Source organism: Salvelinus alpinus, chromosome 32 (genome assembly GCF_045679555.1).
Source record: "Salvelinus alpinus chromosome 32, SLU_Salpinus.1, whole genome shotgun sequence".
NCBI lineage: Eukaryota > Metazoa > Chordata > Actinopteri > Salmoniformes > Salmonidae > Salvelinus > Salvelinus alpinus.
The window spans coordinates 7,145,012-7,170,674 of record NC_092117.1 but is presented as its reverse complement, the minus strand read 5'-3'; the positions used below and the strand labels follow the sequence as shown (position 1 = coordinate 7,170,674).

General features: G+C 40.7%; 1 protein-coding gene across 7 annotated transcripts; it reads right to left on the bottom strand.

The window, feature by feature from the left end:
• Positions 1-617: 617 nt before the first annotated feature.
• Positions 618-25,207, bottom strand: LOC139562286 (DNA-binding protein Ikaros-like). Of its 7 annotated transcripts, none has more exons than XM_071379854.1 (8): positions 24,897-25,205; positions 19,882-19,935; positions 19,589-19,711; positions 13,313-13,594; positions 10,834-11,001; positions 10,198-10,323; positions 4,025-4,156; positions 618-3,237 (listed from the first exon to the last, which is right to left on the bottom strand). In XM_071379854.1, the coding sequence occupies exons 1-8, from the start codon at positions 25,174-25,176 to the stop codon at positions 2,528-2,530; spliced, it is 1,875 nt and encodes a 624-aa protein (XP_071235955.1). In that variant the 5' UTR covers positions 25,177-25,205; the 3' UTR covers positions 618-2,527. The 7 variants fall into 7 exon arrangements, with proteins under 7 accessions (XP_071235955.1, XP_071235954.1, XP_071235956.1 ...); XM_071379853.1 differs by having other exon boundaries at positions 4,025-4,159; positions 24,897-25,204; XM_071379855.1 differs by lacking the exon at positions 4,025-4,156 and having other exon boundaries at positions 24,897-25,194.
• Between the last annotated feature and the right edge of the window lie 456 nt (positions 25,208-25,663).

Here is a 25,663-nt window from a genome sequence, read left to right as displayed (position 1 = left end):
AATTACATTTCATATTTCTCTAAATGTATTTATCCATTTGGTTATCATGGCAGTACGGTTTGGTAATGAAAGTATTGAGAGGGTTGCTCACTCAAATGTTTCGGGTCATGTACTGTACATCTAGTTTTGCCTATAGGCTATTCTCAATGAGTGAAATGTACAGAGCAATCACAGTTCTCTATTCCACGGTATATTGTCAGATCAATAGTATTTGTTTTAAATGTATAAATGTGCCAGATGTTGCACCCTGATGATTCTGAATTGCTTTTAATAACTGCAATTAATTTTCATTCAAATATCCATGTGTAGAAATGGAATAGTGTGAAAAGTTTGCTATGGACATGGGTCCAGTGGGAAAATACAGTGCATCCTCTATTTTACCTGCCACTGGTGAATCTTACTATGAAAAAATCCCAAATATCAGTATTATTTTTGTGTATGTAAAATATCCTTTATTGATATTTGCAAGCATGATATATGAGTAAAGTTACTTTAAAAGTTCAGTTCAAATTGAGAGTAACATTTTATCTGCCACCGAGGTAAAAAGCTGGGACAAAACTGAATACCATCCATACTTTATATCAAACAAAAATATATTTCAGTAAATAACACTCGAGTTCAGTCATTCATTTATTCAACTCAAATCCATCTATCACATTTGATTAATGGTAGGGAATGTTTGAACTGAACAAATCAAACATAGGAAACCCTAACACCAACTAATAAATTACAAAAAGAAACACATGCATGTGTACACAGCATAAATAATGTATAAAAAACTTTATACCATGGAATTGTTGAATTCTCATTTCTGACTGGCTTGAAGGGCATTCTAGAGCGTGCATTATTTAAGCAATAAGGCCAGAGGGGGTGTGGTACAGTATATGGCCAATATACCACGGCTAAGGGCTGTTCTGAACCACGACGCAACACGGGGTGCCTGGATACAGCCCTTAGCCGTGGTACAGTATATTGGCCATATATCACAAACGTAATGAGAGCAGTAAATATAAATGTTTTTGTCATACCCGTGGTATACAGGCTGATATACCACAGCTGTCAGCCAATCAACATTCGAACCACCCAGTTTATAATTGCCTTTATAAACTGGGTGGTTCGAGCCCTGAATGCTCATTGACTGAAAGCCGTGGTACATCACGGGTATGACCAAATAATTATTGTTACTGTTCTAATTACGTTGGTAACCAGTTTATAATAGCAATAAGGCACCTCGGGGGTTGTGGTATATTGGCCATATATAACACCCTCTCAGGTGTGTTTCTTTTGTTATTGGTTAAATAATGCACGGTATATTGCTTATAGTGCTTAGTTCATTCTATAGCTCATTCTTGCATGTTTTGTTTGAGCTCATTTTGAAAGCAAAAGTCAAATTGAAAACAATATTGGTATTGTTGAATCCGATTTTCATAATAGCAAGCTAGGACTGATGGTTTGGTTAGCTTTACAATCATGGGCTCCCGAGTGGTGCAGCGGTCTAAGGCACTGCATCTCAGTGCTAGAGGCATTATTACAGACACCCTGGTTCGAAACCAGGCTGTATCACAACCGGCCGTGATTGGGAGTCCCATAGGGTGGTGCACAATTGGCCCAGTGTAGTTTGGGTTTGGTCGGTGTAGGCCGTCATTGTAAATAAGAGTTGGTTCTTAACTGACTTGCCTGGTTAAATTTAAAAAGTCTGTTTGTTTAGTTACCACAGCAACTACTTTAGTTGTAGTAAACTCTACAGTGAATGTTGAACACATTTATACCTGCAAAGTAACACATTTCTTGTGGCAAATGTGCTAAATTATAGCCATGGTATAAAAGAGATATTCAACTTGGTGCTCTATGCGTTCTCTGGATAATAATGCAACTCAGTGGAAGGTTTAGTTCCACTCCTCTACCGCGTTGTGGAACACACCATTCATTATTTTCCATAGAACGCATAGCCCCTTGTTGATTATCCCTTACGTAAATGTCAAGCAATACCTTGCCATTTAAAAGCCAACTTTATTGGATGATTGTGTTCTTTAGGACAAAGTATACAGATATTTCTCCAGGTAGGCTATCAGATATTCCTCCAGGTAGGCTATCAGATATTCCTCCAGGTAGGCTATCAGATATTCCTCCAGGTAGGCTATCAGATATTCCTCCAGGTAGGCTATCAGAAAACAGACATTTATTTAATGTATACAGACATCAAAGGCTAGATCAGTGACTTAAAACTATACAGTATGTGACACATAATACTTACTGCTGAGGCACAATCATTTCTAAAGTTGTTTGTTTTGTTCACTGAACAGTTATTTTAACACCTTTTGTTTTCTAAAAAGCAGATGGAGGAATCGTTTCCCTTTTTCTCCTGAACATGTGAAATTAACATAAACTAGTCTTGTTCTTTGTTTTTCAAACATGCAATTTCTTGACAACGTATAAAAATCGCCACTTTCATAGACCAAGTGTGTGTGGGTGTGTGTCTGTGTGTGCGTGTGTGTGTTCATGTGGTAGTGTGTGTTCAGTGGGCCACTCAGTAGCAATGCTCCCCTCGGGTCATGTGTGAGGAAAACTCGTAACGGTCCTGACTGCGGTGGCCACAGAGGTTACACTCAAAGGGGTCTCGGAAGCCGTGGCAGCCCATGTGGATGGTGTACATCACGTGGTCTAGGAAGAGGATGCGGCAGTGTTCACAGCAATATGCCCTCAACTGCTCCCCCTCTCCACTCAGCACCTTGAACCCCTCTGAGGCCATCTCGATGCTGGCCCGCATGGCCTCGTACTGCCGCTGCTGCTCCTCCTTCGCCAGGGGCAGCACTCCATTACGTACCGCAGGCGTGATGTGGTTGTTCAGGTAGATGAGGCCCGATGCCCCGCCACCTGCCCTCTCTTCATTGTTGCTCTCCGTGTCAGTGGAATCCTGGCCACTGTGGTTGGGGGAGCCGTCCCTCTCGCTGGAGGCTGATTTGGACTTGGCGAGCAGCAGCAAGTTCTCAGCTGCGCTGTCCTTGGCTGACAGGCTGTGGCCCCCCGCCCCTTGGCCCTCTACAGGCGGCTTGTGGAGGGGGTACATGGAGCCAATGACCCCCACGTCAGAGGAGGTTGGGGAGGTCTGGATGAGAGGTCGCAGAGACTCGGCACCCAGGTAGCTGATGGCGCTGTTGATGGCCTGGTCGATGACATGAGGCTGCATCAGTTCCCCGGGGTTGCCCTCGAAGGAGAGTTCGGAGAGACGCTTCCCACCTGAGGATTAGAGAGGGAAAACAGATGAATTACCAATGTTACAATTCAAATATAAAATCCTCAGATCCCTCATATCAAACACTAATGTTTCTCTGTAGTTCTACATTTTTTTAGCTTTATTTAACTAAGCAAGTCAGTTTAGAACAAATTCTTATTTTCAATGACGGCCTAGGAACAGTGGGTTAACTGCCTTGTTCAGGGGCAGAACGACAGATTTTTACCTTGTCAGCTCGGGGATTCGATCTTGCAACCTTTCGGTTACTAGTCCAATTCTCTAACCACTAAGCTACCTGCCACCCCAAAATGTATTGGTCACAATTTTACTGATATTGATTGGTGATTCTCCTTATTTCGAGTATTCCATTCTTTACATTGTTCCCCTTAGTGTCTCATGGCTGATTACTTTGTTTTATTTGTTGTAATTTTTTACATGTTTTGTCAATATATTCTTATTAATATATTTATTTTAATTTAAGTAAGAGTCATCTTCAAATAAATGTATAACACACAAAGCCTTAGAATCAAGTTGAATTCAATGGAAATATTATGTTTGATCAATTTAAATAAAGCTCAAACATTGTTATAATGATAACAGATTCCAGGCACAAGGGTGATCATACTGAATATGTGTTGTTTTATTAAATAGCATATTCTGCAGGGCAATCGTGACAAATCAGAATGCATCAAACTGAAATACGCAATTCTCACGTTTGGAACCTAAGTCGTGTGCTTTGCAGTTAAAGCAATGTTTGTTGGGTATACAAAGGAAGCAGACTTTATCCCTTACCTACAAACTTCTGTGGCATAGTGCTCTTACGTTTGGCTACATTATTAGCTAGTCTTTCTAGCACCAAGACTCTCTCAGATCCCGTCTGGCTTAAGTCTTCACTCTGCTCATTCTGGTTGCTTTCTTCCTTTACTACTGGAAAGCAAGATAGAAAAGTAGGTTTCAGAATCAAAGTAGTAAAATCTGTCCCGATCAAATGTAGGATTATTGTATAACAGGATCTTGCTAATATTGGCTTAAGCATCCCTGAAAGTAGATTTCTTACAGGATGCTTTTATTGAGAGACTTGGAATGCAGTGCCTTCAGAAAGTATCTATCCCCCTTGACTTATTCAAACATTTTGTTGTGTTACAGCCTGAATTCAAAATGTATTATATCGATTTTTTTTAATCTCACCCATCTACACAGAATAACCCATAATGACAAAGTGAATTTCTTGCAAATGTATTGAAAATTAAATACAGAAATATCAAATTTACATACAGTTGAAGTTGGAAGTTTACATACACTTAGGTTGGAGCAATTAAAACTCGTTTTTCAACCACTACACACATTTCTTGTTAACAAACTATAGTTTTGGCAAGTCGGTTAGGACATCTACTTTGTGCATGACACAAGTAATTTTCCCAACAATTGTTTACAGACAGATTATTTCACTTATAATTCACTGTATCACAATTCCAGTGGGTCAGAAATTCACATACACTAAGTTAAGTTGACTGTGCCTTTAAACAGCTTAAATTCCAGAAAATGACGTCATGGCTTTAGAAGCTTCTGATAGGCTAATTGACATCATTTGAGTCAATTGGAGGTGTACCTGTGGATGTATTTCAAGGCCTACCTTCAACATCAGTACCTCTTTGCTTGACATCATGGGAAAATCAAAATAAATCAGCTAAAACATCATTAGAAAAATTGTAGACCTCCACAAGTCTGGTTCATCCTTGGGAGCAATTTCCAAATGCCTGAAAGGACCACGTTCATCTGTACAAACAATAGTACGCAAGTATAAACACCATGGGACCACGCAGCCGTCATACCGCTCAGGAAGGAGACGCGTTTTGTCTCCTAGAGATGAACGTACTTCGGTGCGAAAAGTTCAAATCAATCCCAGAACAACAGAAAAGGACCTTGTGAAGATGCTGGAGGAAACAGGTACAAAAGTATCTATATCCACAGTAAAACGAGTCCTATATAGACATAACCTGAAAGGCCGCTCAGCAAGGAAGAAGCCACAGCTCCAAAACCGCCATAAAAAAGCCAGACTACGGTTTGCATCTGCACATGGGGACAAAGATGGTACTTTTTGGAGAAATGTCCTCTGGTCTGCTGAAACAAAAATAGAACTGTTTGGCCATAATAACGATTGTTATGTTTGGAGGAAAAAGGGGGACGCTTGCAAGCCGAAGAACACCATCCCAACCGTGAAGCACGGGGGTGACAGCATCAAGTTGTGGGGGTGCTTTGCTGCAGGAGGGACTGATGCACTTCACAAAATAGATGGTATCATGAGGATGGAAAATTATGTGGATGTATTGAAGCAACATCTCAAGAAATCAGTCAGGAAGTTAAAGCTTGGTCACAAATGGGTCTTCCAAATGGACAATGACCGCAAGCATACTTCCAAAGTTGTGGCAAAATAGCTTAAGGACAACAAAGGCAAGGTATTGGAGTGGCCATCACAAAGCCCTGACCTCAATCCTATAGAAAATGTGTGGGCAGGACTGAAAAAGTGTGTACGAGCAAGGAGGCCTACAAACCTGACTCAGTTACACCAGCTCTGTCGGGAGGAATGGGACAAAATTCACCCAACTTATTGTGGGAAGCTTGTGGAAGGTTACCCAAAACGTATGACCCAAGTTAAACCATTTAAAGGCAATGCTACCAAATCCGAATTGAGTGTATGTAAACTTCTGACCCACTGGGAATATGATGAAAGAAATAAAAGCTTAAATAAATCCTTCTCTCTACTATTATTCTGACATTTCACATTCTTAAAATAAAGTGGTGATCCTTACTGACCTAAGACAGGGAGTTTTTCTAGGATTAAGTTTCAGGAATTGTGAAAAACTGAGTTTAAATGTATTTGGCTAAGGTGTATGTAAACTTCCGACTTCAACTGTAAGTATTCACACCCTTGAGTCAACACATGTTAGAATCACATTTGGCAGCAATTACAGCTTTGAGTCTTTCTGGGTCAGTCTCTAAGAGCTTTGCACACCTGGTTCCTACAATATTTACAACTTATAAAAATTCTTAAAGCTCTGTCAAGTTGGTTGTTGATCATTGCTAGACAGACATTTTCAAGTCTTGCTGTGGATTTTCAAGCCGATTTCAGTCAAAAATGTAACTAGGTCACTCAGGAACATTCATTGTCACCTTGGTAAACAACTCCAGTGTATATTTGGCCTTTTAGGTTATTGTCCTGCTGAAAGGTGAATTTGTCTCCCAGTGTCTGTTGGAAAGCAGACTAATCCAGGTTTTCCTCTGGGATTTTGCCTGTGCTTAGCTCTTATCCGTTTATTTTCATCCTTAAAACCTCCCTTGCAGATGACAAGCATACCCATAACCTGATGCTGCCACCACAATGTTTGAACATTTGAAGAGTGGTACTCAGTGATATAATGTGTTGGATTTGCCCCAAACATAAAGCTTTGTATATTTAGGACATAAAGTTGATTTATTTGCCACATTTTTTTGTTTTACTTTAATGCCTTATTGCAAACAGAATGCATGTTTTGGAATATTTTTATTTTGTACAGGCTTCCATCTTTTCACTCTGTCATTTAGGTTAGTATTGTGGCATAACTACAATGTTGTTAGTCCATCCTCTCTTTTCTCCTATCAAATCTAATTTTATTGGTCGCATACACATATCTAGCAGATGTTATTTCGGGGGTTAGCAAAATGCTTGTGTTCATAGATCCAATAGTTCAGTAATATCTAATACACAACCATACACACAAATCTAAAAAGTAAGAGTATAAATATATATACAGTACCAGTCAAAAGTTTGGATACACCTACTCATTCCAGGGTTGAGCTGTTCTTGCCATAATATGGTCTTGGTCATTTACCAAATATGGCTATCTTCTGTATACCACCCCTACCTTGTCACAACACAACTGATAAAACGCATTAAGAAGAAATTAAATTCCACAAATTAACTTTTAACAAAGCACACCTGTTAATTGAAATGCATTCCAGGTGACTACCTCATGAAGCTGGTTGAGAGAATGCCAAGAGTGTGCAAAGCTGTCATCAAGGCAAAGGGTGGCTACTTTGAAGATTCTAAAATCTAAAATATATTTAGGTTTGTTTAACAGTTTTTTGGTTACTACATGTTTCCATATGTGTTATTTCATAGTGTTGATGTCTTCACTATTATTCTACAATGTATAAAATAGTAAAAATAAAGAAAAACCCCGGAATGAGTAGGTGTGTCCAAACTTTTGACTGGTACTGTATATACTGTATATAAATATTGCATTCGGAAAGTATTCAGACCTCTTTACTTTTCCCACATTTTGTTATGTTACAGCTTCATCTAAAATTGATTAAATAAAAAAATGTCCTCATCAATCTACACACAATACCCCATAATGACAAAGCCAATACCCCATAATAAAAAACTGAAATATCACATTTACATAAGTATTCAGAACCTTTACTCAGTACTTTGTTGAAGCACCTTTGGCAGCGATTACAACCTTGAGTTTTCTTCGTTATGACGCTACAAGCTTGGCACTCCTGTATTTGTCTCTGTACTGGCACCCCCTGTATATATTGTTATTTTTTACTGCTCCTCTTCAATTACTTGTTACTTTTATCTCTTATTCTTATCCGTATTTTTTGAAACTGCACTGTCGGTTAGGGGCTCGTAAGTAAGCATTTCACTGTTGTATTCGGCGCATGTGACTAATACAATTTGATTTGATTTGGGGAGTTTCACCCATTCTTCTCTGCAGATCCTCTCAAGCTCTGTCAGGTTGGATGGGGAGCGTCGCTGCCTAGCTATTTTCAGGTCTCAGGTCAGAGATGTTCGATTGGGTTCGATCCTTCATCAAGGATCTCACTGTACTTTGCTCCGTTCATCTTTCCCTCTATCCTGACTAGTCTCCCAGTCCCTGCCGCTGAAAAACATCCCCACAGCATGATGCTGCCTCCACCATGCTTCACCGTGGGGATGGTGCCAAGTTTACTCCAGATATGACGCTTGGCATTCAGGTCAAAGAGTTCAATCTTGGTTTCATCAGGCCAGAGAATCTTGTTTCTCATGGTCTGGGAGTCCTTTAGGTGCTTTTTGGGAAACTCCAAACAGACTGTCATGTGCCTTTTACTGAGGAGTGGCTTCCATCTGGCCAATCTACCATAAAGGCCTGATTGGTGGAGTGCTGCAGAGATGGTTGTCCTTCTGGAAGGTTCTCCCTTCTCCACAAAGGAACTCTGGAGCTCTGTCAGAGTGACCATCAGGTTCTTGGTAAACTCCCCGACCAGGGCCCTTCTCCCCCTATTGCTCAGTTTGGCCGTGCGGCCAGCTCTAGGAAGAGTCTTGGTGTTTCCAAACTTCTTCCATTTAAGAATCATGGAGGCCACTGTGTTCTTGGGACCTTCAATACTGCAGACATTTTTTGGTACCCTTCCCTAGATCTGTGCCTCGACACAATCCTCTCAGAGCTCTACGGACAATTCCTTCGAACCCCATGGCTTGGTTTTTGTTCTTACATGCATTGTCAAATGTGGGACCTTATATAGACAGGTGTGTGTGCCTTTCCAAATCGTGTCCAATCAATTGAATTGACCACAAATGGACTCCAATCAAGTTGTAGAAATATCTCAAGGATGATCAATGGAAACAGGATGCACCTGAGCTCAATTTTGAAGTCTCGTAGCAAAGGGTTTGAATTCTTATGTAAATAAGGTATTTCTGTTTTTAATTTTTAATACATTTACAAAAAAAGAAGGTTTCACTTTGTCATTATGGGGTACTGTTTGTAGATTGATGAGGAAAAACATTAATTTAATCAATTTTAGAATAAAAAATAAAAAAGTTAAGGGGTCTGAATATTTTACGAATGCATTGTATATGTCTGTGTGATGGGATGTATAGATAATATGGACAGTATCTGTATAGAATATGTCGAATTGTATATCTGAAGAATAGTATATCACAGCCATTAAACTCTGTAACTGTTTCAAAGTCACCATTGGCCCTGAGCGGTTTCCTTCTTCTCCGGCAACTGAGTTAGGAAGGATGCCTGTATCTTTGTAGCGACTGGGTGTATTGATACACCTTCCAAATGATTGACTCAAGACATTTCTGCTTCTCATTTTTTATTTGTAAACATTTCTAAAATGTCCACTTTGACATTATGGGTATTGTGTGTAGGCCAGTGACACAAAATCTCAATTTAATCCATTTTAAATTCAGGCTGTAAAACAACAAAATGTGAAAAAATTCAAGGAGTGTGAATACTTTCTGAAGGCACGCACTGACTAAGCAAAGGAGAGTGATCAACCTGTCTCATAATTTCCTCTTATAATAATACAGACCTCTGCTCTCTCGGCCCACTTCCTAATGTTGTCAGATCAGTAGGTTACATTTACATCCACCTTCAATGGATCATTTGTATAAGAGGTATTTTAACGTGAGCAAAAGCCACATTATCTTACTATATTTAACTTTAAGCCGTGTTCCACATTCAGGAAATTATTATTAGATTTAAGCAGAACTGTCCATTCATTTTTTACAAAACATGAACTGAAAAGATTACAAGGGAAAAGACGTCAGACTCTTATTTATGGTTCGTTGATTCACAGAATGAAGTAGTAAAACTTAAAGAACTATCCGGCATCCAAGAAAATAAGCTTCCACTCTATTTTACCACATTTCTTTACTGAATAAAGTGTTTTCCCCCTTTAGAATAACTGGGTATGAGTCAGCCAGAAACAGCCAAAAGCCCTTGTCCAATACATCATGGAAGCCTTACTGATAGAGATACAGCATTTATTGTGCAGATAAATGTCATAAAATGTTGTCCTGACCTGTTGGGAGTATTGTTGTAATTGCAACATTGTTGGTTCATTAATGTTGCTACCAGAGAGAGTCCTGAGTAAACTACAGTGCACAGTAGGTCAACCAGTGTGGGTGGAGGTGAGAAACAGACACTAACCTGTATAGATGCTGTTCTGCAGCCCCATACACTGGAGATAGTTGTGACACCGCTCCTTGTGTTCCTCCAGAGAGCTACGCTGCTTGTAGCTCCGCCCACAGTAGGCACATTTGTGGGGTTTTCCAACTGTAAGATGTGACATTGCTAGAGCGGTGAGCACTGACAGCAATTACATTGAGAGCGGATATTCAAGTGCATGTGAGCGGTCCATAGTACTGTCCATATTGTGAGTGGTGTATACTGTATGTTGTATTTTGCTAAATATAATGGGATTGTTTTTCATTCTCCAATAGACCCAGTCACATGTTTCATTCACATGATAAATGTAATGGTTTTACAATAATTTATTTGCAGTTGACAGATATGGCTCCCACTTCACAATAAGACAAGATATCCATCTCACAGAGTACACTGTAGGTGTTCCCTCACAATTCCACCTGGTAATTACCACGGTCGTGTTAATTTGGCCCCAAACGGAAGAAAACTGACTGAAACAGGGAGGGACTACATTGACTTGTCCAATAAGAGAAATTCATTTTCATTTTCTGTTGCAAAATGGTTTTAAAAATGCATGCCCTAATGAACACAGCCCATTTCCACAGCACACTGACCACTACTCCTGCCCTCCTAACTCACCGGAGTGGGTGCGCAGGTGACCGCTGAGGGCGTCCCTCCTGCGACAGGCGTAGTTGCACAGGTGACACTTGAAGGGCTTCTCTCCTGAGTGGAGCTTGATGTGGCGCAGTAGGTTGCCTTTCTGGGTGAAAGAAGCACCACACTGGCTGCACTGGAACGGACGTTCTCCTGAGGACAAGAAACACCACACCAGCACGCTGTGAGGGCCATCACACGGGTACAGCTGCCACTCATCTACAGTATCAACGCTTTAAATGTAATTGGCAGATTGCAAATGAGTGTTTGGATATTTTTCCCTCGCAAGCACACTTTTGTAATCTCACAAACACACACCTGGAGTATAGGCATCTGTAAGTTATGTAGATACTATCATGTAGACGTTAACATTAAATAGGAACATTTTCAGCAAAATCTTGTGTTGTGAGCGCAGACACAAAATTACAATAATATAGCAAATTAGTGTTTTATTTGTAAGAGTAGACCTATGTGAATGGAATGATATATGTTTTAGATAAACGAGGGTTAATGCAGAGTGTTGACAGTGTGTGGGGAATGTATGAATGGGCTTTCTTTTTTGTCATCCTACAGCAGGAGATGGACCAATTTGTAGTTTGTATCAGTTTATCAACCATTGGGAGTTTCTAGTTTGCTTTGAGATACACCAATGTCAGCTCAGCTCAACGAGAACAGCCTCTCCTCAGACAATAATAGGCTAGGTATAAAGCCATTGTCTGAATGTTGCTATGTGGATGCAGGAACTAAAGCATCCCAAATAGAGCCACTGTGGATGTGAATTCGGGGTCACTGTACTAAAAGACTCCCAAGTACTTGAACACAGTGGATGATGGAGGAACTCGGAGCACAACCCAATCAACCAGCCTAGGAGGGTTTGAAAGCGGAGTGACACTCCATTCCTCCGTGCTCTCCCTGGCCCTGCACCTCAGAGCCGACTACCACTCTGATCGAACAAGAGCCTTTCAGACTAAGGCTGCCAGTTTCGTAATGCACCAGTGCCTGGGTCAATTTGATCTGAAAATCTAATTTTTTCCCCTCTTCTTTGGCTCTAAAATAAGAGCGGCCCATCACAATGCAAATTCAAGCTAATTTGAATAAAGCGAAGGAAACACTTTGTGTTGAGAGCCAGTCTTCCTGATCAGTGGTTCTGGAATAAACCAATATCCATCCTCTCCGCGTGTTGTGGCATTCTGTGAGAAGGTTTTAATATGGCTTTTTTTTTCTTTTCTTCAAAAGGCCCCATAAAATAAGACTCACCAGTGAAGCAGCAAAAATATAGAAAAAAGGAAACTCATTAAAAATGCATTTCAGGAGCAGACTCACCACAGAATATTTTCTATTTAAATAGGAGGCACTTCATTATATATTTTATTATACGTTCTTTTGCATTTACATTTGGTCTAGTGTTCCTTTCTTCCATTTTGGGTTTCATTAGTTTCTAAAGCTTGGCAGTTAAGTGCCTTTTTAAAAAGTGTTCCCCCCCACTGGTTTGGGTTCATTTCAATAGAATATCAATTTTGAATTTTGAAAAAGTTGTAATACTTGGATAATTGCCATTTTGTGGAGATTCCTTTTAATTGCTGCTGATATCCTGTTTTTCAACTGTGATTTAAGGTCATGTTTAGGGACTAAGTTCATTTAACTTTTTTATTTTATCACACAACCAATAGACCACAAGCATTTTCTCTCTTGAAATAATTTAAAAGGACACTCAGAGAAGGAGTTACCCAAAAGTCACTCATACAGAATATCTAGATACTACACATGACACATGACATACTTGACTAATACTTCCATATTTGACTCTAAAACTCCTGTTTACAACATTACAGACCAATATATTGACTGTAGCACAGTAACTATGTGAAAATACACCTCCGAAACCCATTTGACCACTACAAACCAATGAAAGCTCTATATTATCCACATCAACTAAATGGAATGGATCTCCTCATGTTAAGCTCTTCCATCATCAATTAACTCCTATTGGTAAAGCAATAACTTCTACAAAACAAGTATTCAACTGCTTCATTGCACCTCACTTACTGAGAAAGTGCATGGTAACAGTTATCCCCTCCTGGTGCTTTTCTTACAGAATTCAACACAATTGGTGGATACCTAGCACTGTACCATGGTATCCTACTTAGTGGTGCTTAGTTCTCCAATATACAAAAACATACTTATTAGGTGATAAGCATGTAATTCATTTCTGTAAAATAGTGTCAAAACCCAATTACTTGTGTTGTAGCTTATGCTTTGTGGACAACTTTGGAATAAAACATTTGAACAAAGATTTACCCTAACTGTGCTCTGTCTACTGCTCTCAGTGTCTGAAGTGGAGATAACGACACTGACAGAATCCATCTCAGCTTCTCCTCTCCACATACACATGACCTCTCTGTAAGGCTACCTACCAGTGAGCGTGGGTGCAAAGTAAGGGCGATGGGTGTCGCAGATGGCTTACCAGTGTGGCTTCGCTTGTGCACCATCAGCACATTGGGGCCAATGCAAACTATCCCACAGATATCACACTTGAGCTTCCCGTTGGGCAGGCGAATACCCCCGGCCGAGGAGTAGGGGCCCTTGCTGCCGGGGCCGCCTGCATGGGAGCCGTTCACTTTGGCCCCCGAGGCATCGAGCACGCGCAAGTCTTCCGCACACTCCTCCTCCTCCTCGCCATTCATCATCATGTCAAAGGCGAGCCCATTCTCCTCGTCACTGCGAGCCTCAACTTTAATGTTACAGGCTGGAAAAGAGGGCAGTGGGCCACTGTTTAGAATAGGAGCATGTTTTTGGGGGACTATAGCCTACATTACTGTGTAGAAATATGAGTACATTACTATGTTACTATTTGAGTACATGTAAATCTTTGACTGTCTATGGGTCAATATGTGACTATTAGTTTAAGGGCATGTGTCTGTTTCTCCCTCTACTTGAATGGTTGTTTTAGTCTATGAATATGTATCGGTGATGGTATGCCTCACCCCCAATGAACGTACTGATAGCAAAAGTTCATTGCAGAGTGAGAGCATGTAAATCAACACTTTCTGTGCAGCTATCCTCAATTCAACTTGATTGGCTGAGCACACTAGGACAAAACTTTGAAACAAATTTGGTGAACTCATGCAGTGGGTTCTTGTGATCAGTGCTCCAGATCAAACATAACAGATGGATTTTTTTTTTACTTTTCGCTACAGGAAATAGGGAAACTCATACTGCATCTCTCATCATCACACTTCTGTGAAAATGACAGCAAGATAAACAGGAAACAGAGACACAGGAAGCTGTGTGAAACAAGGGACGGCAGCGGTGTAAACCAGTCCAACAAACTACGGTAAACAAACACACACACACACTAACACTCGCACACCAAACAAGTAAGGGAGAAATAATACATGTAAAAAAATGTAAACGATAATCCAAAAACGCTTGCATTCTAAGTGTAACACAATGAATGTTTGATTTATAGATATAACCCACTGGTAACATCTAGTTTTGATTTACATTTGGTTTAATTGTCAACTAACATGAATTCAACGTGAAATCAACAAAGAAATTCACCATGTCATTGGATTTAGGTTAAAAGTTGGGTGAAAAAAAGATGAAACGCCCTTACGTTGCTAACTTTTTGCGAATTCAATTAGTTTTCCACATTGATTCAATATCCTCACATTCAATTTTTGGTTGAAACGACGTGGAAACAACGTTGATTCGACCAGTTTTTTGTCCAGTGGGAACTGTTGTTTTCACTAACTTTGGAACCAGACTATGGCATGACAATCCATTTGCACAAATATTTTGTTCAACCTTAATTGAATCAACATCTACCATCTCAATAAGCACAACTATTAAAAAGTATCGGATGTAAAGGAAATGTGACGACAGGCATCTGATTGAGTATTGGAGGGATATCAGGTCAAGTGACTGGTTCCTCAATTTGTTGGACTTTACTTTTAACCACTTAAACAATCCCTCAACTATTAGCCTGTGATTTGCATGTCATGTCGGTTGATTTCCTCATGTGTCTAACTTGTTTGTACACCCGAAGAGGAAGGAGCGGCAATAATGAAATGTAGGAATCTATAGGGAAAAAGGAGAAGCTTCAGAAACAGGGTCTACCTAACCGAAATACCAATCATTATGGAGAAGTGACAGAAAGGGAAGCACAGACGAGGAATTGTAAAACAGTGTAAAACTGAAACAGTCTTTTGTGGGACGCTTGTTTTCACTGACACTCCTAGGGAACAAGCTCCCATAATGCATGATTCATCCAGTGAGATAGGAAAGGCAACTTGTGTGAACTCTTTTTGACTTTTTGTTGCTCTCAGATGAAACTTCAGTATTAACTGAATACCATCTTGGTGATACTGGATCAAATCAGCCTTTGGTATACAGCACTATGCTAACTACTCAAATAATACAATTAAGCACCACCTTGGTGATAGTGGACAGACCAAAGACCAAATAACGTTAGAATTAGTTATGTTATGCTAACTGCTGAAATACTGTAAATCCATGGCAGCCTTGTAAAGAAAACTGCTCCTCCCTCACCATACAACATTTTGTCTGTTTGCCTGTTGTTACTTGTCTTTGCAAGTGGACACATAGACCACTACATGTCTTTCCGCTGAGCAGGCGAGATGAGGGAAACACAAACCATATGCTTATAGAAATCGCACACCCGGCACAAAGGAAGTTAGCTAGATGAAAGCAGAAAGGCACAGATTACTACTGACATAGAGAGAACACCCCGGGAACTGATAACCTTAAAGAGCATATTATCACTAACCACAGATGCTGAGTTAAGGCCTGCATCTCCCCAAGCAGGCCTACTGGTCAGGCAGAATCATAGACCTGAGGTTTACTGGGTTGTTGACTACAACATGAACACAGCCATTTTCTTTTTAAACGTCCATGTGATTACAGTAATGAGAGAAGAAAGATTTCACTTACAGAAAGTGCTCTTGTTGCAATGGTGTTACCCTTTAGCATCTCACTGAGACTTTCTGTTGCTTTTTGGTTCTATATTATTCATAGTAAAATATGTATTGTTCATTTGACTTAAATGTCTGGTGTTGAAATTGAGAGTCGGATCTAGTGATTCACTGTTGTTGGTTTATTGCACTATCTCTTTGTTTGTCCTTTCCTGTGAGATTTGACACTTGCTTCCCAAAACTAGTAAATCAGGATGTGTGCCAAGCATTATACAAAGTAAAAGCCCTTCTTCCCATCCCCAATTTAGTCACAACTTCCCCATATATCCCTGAGAAGCTGCAGCACAGCAGTAGTAGTTCCCTCGGCCTTGCCAATGTCAATGCTGTCTAGCTCAGCTATGAGCCTGTGGGTTAGAGGGGCCAGAATGACAACATGAGGGTTGGTGTAGACCACTGAAACTGAAGTATCCTTCCAGAGACCTTCCGTGACAAAACCCTAGGCTTATTTACTTTGCTTGGAAGTTAAAATAAAACTAAAGACATTCTTTTCAACATTGTAGGCTACCATATACTTAGTAACAGCTCCAGTGTCATTGATTTGATTCACTGGTACAAAAGAGATCACACACTGAAACTCACAATCTACTCTGAGAGAACTAGCAAAAAATAGGAAACACAGGTAACTGATAACAAGCCATTGATGATGGCTCAGTTGTGTCGTGTGGAAGTTAAAAAGAGCCTGCTGGAGGTTCCTGCAACGGGGCTGCTTTTCTCAGTGTCTGATGAAAAGAGCCCAGTGTGTGCTAACTCCGCTGTGGATCCAACCACATGTGTGTAAAACCACATAGACGCCATATTGATACACAATTCCATTGGGTGTGTCAGTTACGATAAGGAGCACCAAAAACAAAGTGTACTTTTCCCCACTCTTACGAAACTATAACCGAGCATTTTCGGGAACTCAAAAGCTTACCACTTCAGTCTGAAATAGACAGGATTGTAGTGAAGACTGGATAGCCCTAATTATTCATACATACTGAAAGAGAAATTTTGTCACCGGACAGGCATACCCGTGACATGTCATTTGAGACCCGATTCAGGAAAATAGGCGTCTGTGTGACTGTAATGACAAAAAATATTTTCAGACAATTTAATTCAGTAAGGCAACCTTTTGTGACAATGTGTCTTGTCCTTCCCACACAAGGGAAATCCTTTTGGGTCTTTTTGAATCGTATGGGGAAGGCTGTGTAGGATGAAACTACAGAAGCTGTGTAGGACAAACCTACAGTATGTTAGCATTGGAAAGTGAATGGAAAACTGCAACAAACAGCCTGGCTTTGAGGTCTTGAGCTTCCGTTATACTTGCAGCCTCCTTGTCTCAGTTACACAGTCCTGCTTGCGCCCTGCACTTCAGGCCAATAGCCTTTGTACCACATGATCCTAACAGATAATAATAACTCCCTGATGCATTTGGGGTTTATCAGAGAGCCAGCAATGCATTGCATAGATACAGTATAACAGTCACTTCCTCTCACAGTGGTGATTAGATCTTTAAGGAGTGCAGAGCAACACATACTCAAAACACTTACAAACACACACACACACACGCGCACGCACACACACACGCGCACGCACACACACACGAGCACGCACGCACACACACACACACACACACACACACACACACACACACACACACACACACACACACACACACACACACACACACACACACACACACACACACACACACACACACACACACACACACACACACACACACACACACACACACACACAGTGTTGTCTATGTTTCTGCAGACCTCTCTCCTGATTCAGGACCTCTTCCTGTGTTTCAAAATAATATAAGACTAGATAAAGAGGTCAGGAATCATACAACACATCCTTAAAAAACGAACTCGCCAAAGAAGACACGATCACATTTTATTTCTGATGTAATATGGGAATAATGTCTGTAACAACATTCCCAAATTGATTGACAGTTGTCATTCATTTTTCTTAGGTATGTAAAAAAAAAATTACTGTCTGACTGAAATCCCTATGGCATGGTCTCCATTGTGAATATTTTAGTCATTTGAGCAGTTTTCCCTTAATTATGTCAAATCCGGCGAGTGAAGTGACTAATCATAGGCTCAACCACAAAGACAGTCATATGGAGAAAGAACAGCTTGACTGGACTGAACCTGTGGCCTCCTCTTCCAGCGCTAGCTCAACTGCAAACTCGCACACAAAAAAGGAGCATTTATGATAAACAAAATAAGTATAGTCCATGTAATGCTTCAGAAAGTCAATCAATTGGTGGCTGATGGATAAACATTGGAACTGCAGCTGCTGGAGGTGAAAGCCTCAAGATATTTGACGACGATTTCACCTCAATGCTGACAGACGTTTTCACATTGACTAAGGGACTTTTGATGAAGATAAATGTGTACTTCATGGTTAGTAGGGCAGTTACAATAAATTCCTGGTGCATGTCGTAAACTACGGCACGCTGGCGAGGGTTGGAGTCCCTTATGTGTGCTGCTGAGCTAAAAGCTTGACAGTTGAAGTGAAAGCGGTGAGTGCGTTTTGCAGGTGCACTGGCTGTGTGGTGGTGCGATGCGCTGGCGATGTGCAATGCTGATCTCCGATCTTGGCTCTGCTCCTGAAGACTTTATCTCCTGGAGTGTTGAAACTGCCTGATGGCAAGTACTTCTTAGGAAACTCTTGCACATCCTATTTCAGTTTCCTCTGCTCCGACATGTTGTTTCTGACTAAATGCAGCCTCGAAGTACAAGGGTGAAACTACACCACACAGCTATCTGGAGCTAATACGAAAGGACGTTCCATTTTTACACCACAAATTATAATAACACTTAATTGTGTATCCCAGTTATCACAATCACTAACACGTCCCCTAAACCTACCGTAGATATTGGTTGTATGAGATACTGTACTTTTACGTATACAACATGATATGGTTAACCTTGTACACAGGTAGTGCAGCACTGGGGGCGGGGGGTTCACAGATGTTCTCATGAAGGAAAAAAAATCGAATTCCAAAACTTCTTCTGGTAAATGCTGCCTGGAGTCCCCTGACATGCCAGTCATGTCCTGAGTTTCAATTAACTTGAAGATCAGCTAATGGTATTCCCTGGCTTAATTTAGTTACATCCTCATATCAAGGCCACATTAGCCATTCCTTAAGGTTTTGCACATCATGTGACGGATGAGAGAAATGTCCAACCGTTCCTGCCAATGACCTAAATGCATCAAGACTGCATGTTCAAAAGAACTAAGCTTGATTAAGCGCTAGATTGCAACTAATGAGTGGAACTAAGGGATTTGTTGTTCATGTGGTAACTACTGGTCGGGATAGCGTTACATTTTATTTTATTTTACTAACTCAAAATAGTTAAGTTACCGACACATTTGTTTTTATGAAATGTAGTTTTGGTTTCTTTTACTGTTTAAAAAATAAGGGGGTGCCTAGTGCAGGCAGGTGTAACAAGCATGTATTATTATGCATGTATTCATCATATGACATTTATTAATATATTATGATAATTGCACTTTTTAAATCATATTATTTTCATTATAAGTAGTGTGAACAATACTACTACTTTTGTCCTTGTGAAGGTATACATATTTCTGAAGTTGCTATGGAAACTGCTCGGTTTTGGGGCACACAGGTGAAGGTTTGATGGCTATACTGGTCTAGGTGTAATAACTGGTTATAGGCCTACTGATGTGGGAGTGGTACATTTCAACATATGTGGCACAGACTTATATGAACTGTCACTCACCCATGCCTCCTTTGTCACCCCTATTGTTGTGTTGCAAATTGGAGCTGGCAGACAGGTCCTCTGGGACGAGCATGGCCTCATCTTGGTCTTCAGACACATCATTGGGAGGGGGGCTGTCCCTGCCTGCATGGGTAAACACCAGAAAACACCCATTAGTCACCAGAACATGGTTCATTATTGCTCATATGGTAGAACCATAATCATCTATAATCCATTTTATGTGCTGTGACTGTGCCACTCAGCTTGGGCTCTGTACAACTCACACTCTGAGGTCTGAAAACAGAGGCTCTTACCTGGCATCTGAGACATGTCCTGTGCCTCCTCCATCTCCATTCGGTGCAGGTACTCTAATGGGAGCGAGAGAGACAGAGATGTAGATGTGTTTAAATTGTATCAACGGCACAGCAGGGCTGAAAGAAAAACATTATAAAAAGCCACAACGGACTAAAGCTATGACCTCTCTCTGTACAACTCTGTCACCCTGGCAACATCCCTTTTGTCACACCGAAAGACACACCGCTGTCCCATTACATTACAAAGAATTACAGACATTTTCATTACATGTCTGACAGAGAGGATGGGCTGGGAGAGTGGCTTGGCCCTGCATGATGGGCTATGGTGATGAGGGGCTTTCAGACCACATTTGTTATTTATTGTTAATTTCCTGCCACCTAATCATCCAAAAACGCATACTGACTGCCGCAAAATTAAGCAGAAAATTCCGTGGCCCTAGGTCACTGAGGATACGGCTGTTTGTCGTGGCCCAGCTGATCGACGCTCGTGTTCACTCTAATTTACTGAGCATGCACCGCTGAGCGCGCCACTACCCGAGCAAAGACGTGTGCGAGAGGCGCCGCAATCAGAAACAAAGAGAGAGGAGAGAGAGAAAGATAATAAAGAGAGGGATCCCGAGAGAGCGATAGAGACAGAGATGGAGGGGGGGGGGGGGGGGGGGATACAGAGATAGAGAGGGGAGGGAACCAAGACAGACAGGGAGTGTATCAGAGAGCGAAAGTAAAGAGAGAGAACCAGGGGACATAGAGAGAGATAGAGGAAGGAGAAGGCCAAGGGGCACCAAAGTAAGTTTCTCTCGCACAAGAGGAGGGGAATTTAGTGAAGAAGAGCACATCCCCTGGCCAGGGGCCTGCTGCATATCTGAGGAGTCACCAGTGCGCGTGGCCCCATTAATAATGCATCCGCCTCAAGCCTGCAGCAGATGGGCACAACAGCCTCAGCCTCGGCTCCGCCACTTCAAGAAGGCCCTTGGTGGAGCCGCTTTCCCGGCCCAGCCAGCCACACAGGGAGAAGTGAAGCTCCCTAAAATAGCGAAGCGAGCCCGAGGGAGAAGGGGAACCTAGGCCTTCCTGTTTTACTGACAGATGGCTCCACACATTTGGAACAAATAGTGGGAAGCCACCAAGCAGCCCCTGCTGGGGTCGCAAGGCACCATGTTCAGCGGACAGGCGAGTCAAGTCAGAGGTTCGACAACCCACAAACACCCAGGACCCAAGTGGGGGAGGTGGTGGTGGGTTGGGGAGGGGGTAGGAAGAGCAGAGGTCATTGGTGCAGAAGATGCTGGCGCAGCGAGCACAGTGGGTGTTGCATGCTGGTGTGTCGATACAGGACTAGGAGGCCCTGCCGGCACCATCATTCTTTAGCATCTGGAGTTTGGAGGTCGGGAGGGGGTGGTATTCTCATGTGCCTTTTTTTCTGGGCGAATGGTGCGAAGGGAAATACTGATCGTGTTGGTGGGGGACTTTCACAGAAGTGAGAAATGTATTCCCATGTTTAACCACAACACAGTTGTTAAGGCATTCAGGAAGCTGTACATTCACCCAAAGTAACACTGTTATTACTTTTAGTTATGCTAGATTACATTTATTTATTTTTTTTGTTTATCATCGTTTTGTTTCCTGGTTCATTATAAACCACAGGTGTTTGTGACAAAACCCAATTAGTTGGATATCTTAATGATATGTTATGTTGTAGTTTATTTCTTGTTGACAATTCTCAATATATTTTGTGTTTTGTGGATGGTTTCATTCAGACAATATTTCAGAATGACACCACTTTAGTCAAATATGACAAAACGAGGCTCTAAGGGCAACACCTGCTTTCTGAAAGTGCCTCACAAAGGGCAGGAAGAGTCATGGCAGTGGGTCTGAGTGCACTCAGTAAGGGGAGGAGAGGCAGGAAGAGGGTTGTGGGTTCACAACACCCCCAGTCCTAACTCAAGGGAGTGTGTGTGTGTGTGTGTGAGGGATGGATGGCGGGTGGGGTGGAAGGGCTGTACAGAGCAGGGTGCGAACACACGACAGGGAGCAGGGTGGAGACTGAAACAGCCAAACCGTTAAACAGCCAACGTGTACAACAACAGCAAACTTTGGATACTGGGAGGAAGTAAAAACCGACAGACAGGATTTTATAATGTAAACTATAATTTGGCAACACATATTTATCCTTAAATGTCAGGAATATCAACATAAAACATATGTGAAAAATATGGGGCCTATATGAATGAATAAAACAGTCATATGAAAATCAATACAATCTGAGGGGTGATACAGAACATTAGGCTAAGTTTCTAATAACTTTTTTTAAGAAAAGTCCAACAAGAATTATATCATATCAGGTATTATTATTGAAATGTTTTTTTCCCCCCTCAAACTATTACAAGTATATGCTGTGATTCAAGACTGTACCTGTACATTTGTTTCTCGAGAAAATCATTCATTTGGACAACAAATTAAGAACAGTGACTGTTGCTGCTAATTTATCCCCCCAAAAATTATGTCATCAGCTTGATTCATTTCATATATTTTGATACTGAGATGTAAAAATGAATATTCATTACTTTGTGTGTATTGAGACCCACCTCATTCATTCCCGTGTTACACAAAACAGTGTTTGTGCAACAACTCACTCGTGCCTTAGCAACGACCCACCTGTGGGTCACAAACCACCATTTGGGGAACCATGCCCTACTACATTACTACATGCCCTACTACATTACTACATGCCCTACTATATTATATAATGAACACTCTAAACAGTCATCTTTTTCATTTTTTTTTTCAAATCTGAAAATTATAGAGAGAATACTCATTAGCAATTAATGAAACGTGCAGCCATAATTTGAAAGATGATAATCTTACTAAGCTGATGTTTTGGCACCTATTGTGGGTTAGAGGGGCTACAGTATAGGGGCATTGAAAGGAGTGTCCTTATTGTTCTCATTTGCATCTGACACACTTCATTACACCGGTATTCAGTGAGAATCATTTAAATAACTGCCTATCTTTCTCTGTCTCCTTCCTCAGTATGCTAATAATAAGGAAGCTGGTGTGTCCACAAACATGTATCTGCAGCATTCCAACCCTCCTCAATAGGAATAAGCAGATAAATCAAATGTCATTGTGCTATGGGGTGGGTTGCAATTCATTGCTTGATTTACTAATAGTCATTTAAATATATCATGTTTTTTTTTTCTTGAGGGTGAGTCCATTTGTACAGGTTGCTGTGTTTTTAATTTTGGATTCGTTTTTAGAATAAACATTTTATTCAAAAAAATGATTCAGCAAATTCCTACCGTAATAAGGCTATCGCCCAAGTTTTCACATTATTATCGCATATTTTCAGTAGAACAGAAACCTTTGAGGTGGCAGTGGTTTGCTTGAAAAGAGAGAAAAGAATACCCTAGGCCTGCTATCAAATTGAAATGCAAGTGTTTGGCTGCCCTAAAAAAAAGTGAGTAGCCTAACCTTGTTTAATGTTAATACTGAATGAGGAGGTAGGCTATGCTGCCCTATAAAGGCAAAACGCAGTAACTACGAATTTTGTCAAAAATGTTGATGTGTTCTAGCGGCCAAAGGTGTTTTCTGATTCATGTGGTATATAGTTTCCTGACACAAGAACAAGCCAGTTGATTAGAATATATCATGGAATATCAGAAATTGCTGTCTGTCTAGACATAAAAAGATTTTGAAATCAGATTTGCAGTAAAAAAAACAAAAAAAAAACATATTTACTGCGTTTGGTATTTGTAGGGCAGTTTGGACTGTCAACAAAATGGAAATACTACTGTTAACAACAATTTTAAAAGCAAGTTAAAACAAGATCAGCATTGCTTTTGAAGTTTTGTGAGGACAATCTAGACAACGCAGTAATGAAAATATGATATCTTATTACTCCATATTAACCAAATTATTTAGCCGACTTGAGTAGGCTTTTTCATTGTTTATGGTTATAGTTCTACATAACAAGAATCAATAAATATATTCCGTGTTGAAGCTTGTAAAATGTTGTCCCAGCGCACAAATGTGTGAGGAAAGTATTGTGGCGTTGTTTCCCCATTACTTCTCTTAAAATGAATATTCTATGGTGTTCTTGTTGAATGTCAGTTTCACAACATGTTAACAGTAGGCTATACTTGAGCCCTGCCCACCAATACTATCAACACACATGTCGTTCGGATCAGACAAACCAATAATTCAGACCGTCTTGGGCATCTTGAAAAGGAATTTTGAAGTGTGTGTCTTTTCATGTAACTTTGAAAAGGGCATAGAAACAGATTACGTTTTTCATACTGTCGGCAACGCAGTTATAGCCTATTTCCTTTCGCTCTCATTGAGGACTGTTCAGATCAATTTTATACATGTTATTTAAATTGACTTGGTTTCATTTGTAATAATGGAAAGTGGACTTCTGAAATAAGAACTCCAGCTTGAATGATATGATGTAAAATGGTTTGTAGTCTTCAGATATTCATTCTGGATGCGCACAGTTGCAACAGGTGGCAATCTGGCACGAAAAGTGAAACGAGTCTATAGAAAACTTTGAAACCAAGGAAATGTCTGTTTTTGTTTTTATATTTAGCCTAATTCTAATAGGCTTAATTGTCAATGGCAAGACATATAGCCTACTGCTTCGATATGGTTAAGATAAATGTGAGCAATTCCTGTGATCTCCTAAAATTTGCTTGGGAAAGGAGGAAAATATTCCATTATTCCATTATTTTCCAAAGAAAAAACATTCGATATTAATTATAATGCGTATCAAAATTGTATAAGATTCATGTAACATTAACATTTTCCTTGACTTAGTCAACTCCGTTACATTCACCACTCGCGTCACAGGATTTCAGACGCTCACGCTCACGCACCTGCCCCAGACGTCAGGACAATGTTTTCCAATCTGTTACATAGTTCATTTTGAAAGAGTAACGATCTTTCATTTCTTACTATTTAGAAATACGAATAAACACTTTAAATGACATTGAACTTAACAAGCATCGTGAAAGTTACTCTACCTGCTATTCCTTGAGTTTGCAATATGAAGTTCTTCCAACTCTCCCCCGCTCCATGTGCAGAAGTTCGAAGCGCCGCGGCAGCCCCATGGAACTCTGCCCTCGGTCCCTCCCCTCTCCACTGTACTTCCTCTTTCCAGCCTAACATTTCTATGTTTCTGTGCTCGACTGGGGCATTTTGCTTGCTTTTATCCAGAGGCCGAGTCTGCTCGGGGAGTCGATGCAGCAGCCCTTGGCACTTGCTTTGTGTCGTGCAAATAAAAGCTGACACCCAGTAGACCATTACTGGCAGCCATGCATGAGATGGGATGAGGCGCACCAGACTGGGCGCACAGGAGACTGGACGATTCATTGTTTATTTATTTATTTCGTAGAGAAGGATGGGGACTCCTCACTTGCATTGGCAGCGCCCCTTCAGTCACCTGTTCTGGCATGCTATAATGGTCACAGTGCAATTAAAATAACAAACTGTGTTGGTTTCCGATTACATTTGAACAACTATTGTGACCGCTTACATTGACAACAACCAACAATCATTGTAGAAAGCTGCATCCTTCCTTGTGCTTATGTATCAACATATGAATATAGTCTCATATACTTACCTATACTTATCTACTATTTCAACACTTGTTTCATTATTTCAAAAATGCATAAGTTAATGACATTTCGGGAATGTAGGCTAATAGGCCTATAGGCCTATGTGCCTAATTAGGCTATCACCCAAACTTTCACGTTGTTTACATCCTTTCAGTAGGACAGATACCGTTGAG

What these genes read in the sequence shown, in the direction of transcription:
- LOC139562286 (XM_071379853.1), bottom strand. Translation starts at nt 25,176, where the DNA reads ATGGTCTACTGGGTGTCAGCTTTTATTTGCACGACACAAAGCAAGTGC. An exon ending in GCAAACTCAAGGAATAGCAG is followed by an intron (nt 19,936 to 24,896) that starts GTAGAGTAACTT and finishes CGCTCCCATTAG; the next exon opens with AGTACCTGCACCGAATGGAG. An exon ending in GGGTGACAAAGGAGGCATGG is followed by an intron (nt 13,595 to 19,588) that starts GTGAGTGACAGT and finishes CCTCTTTTCCAG; the next exon opens with CCTGTAACATTAAAGTTGAG.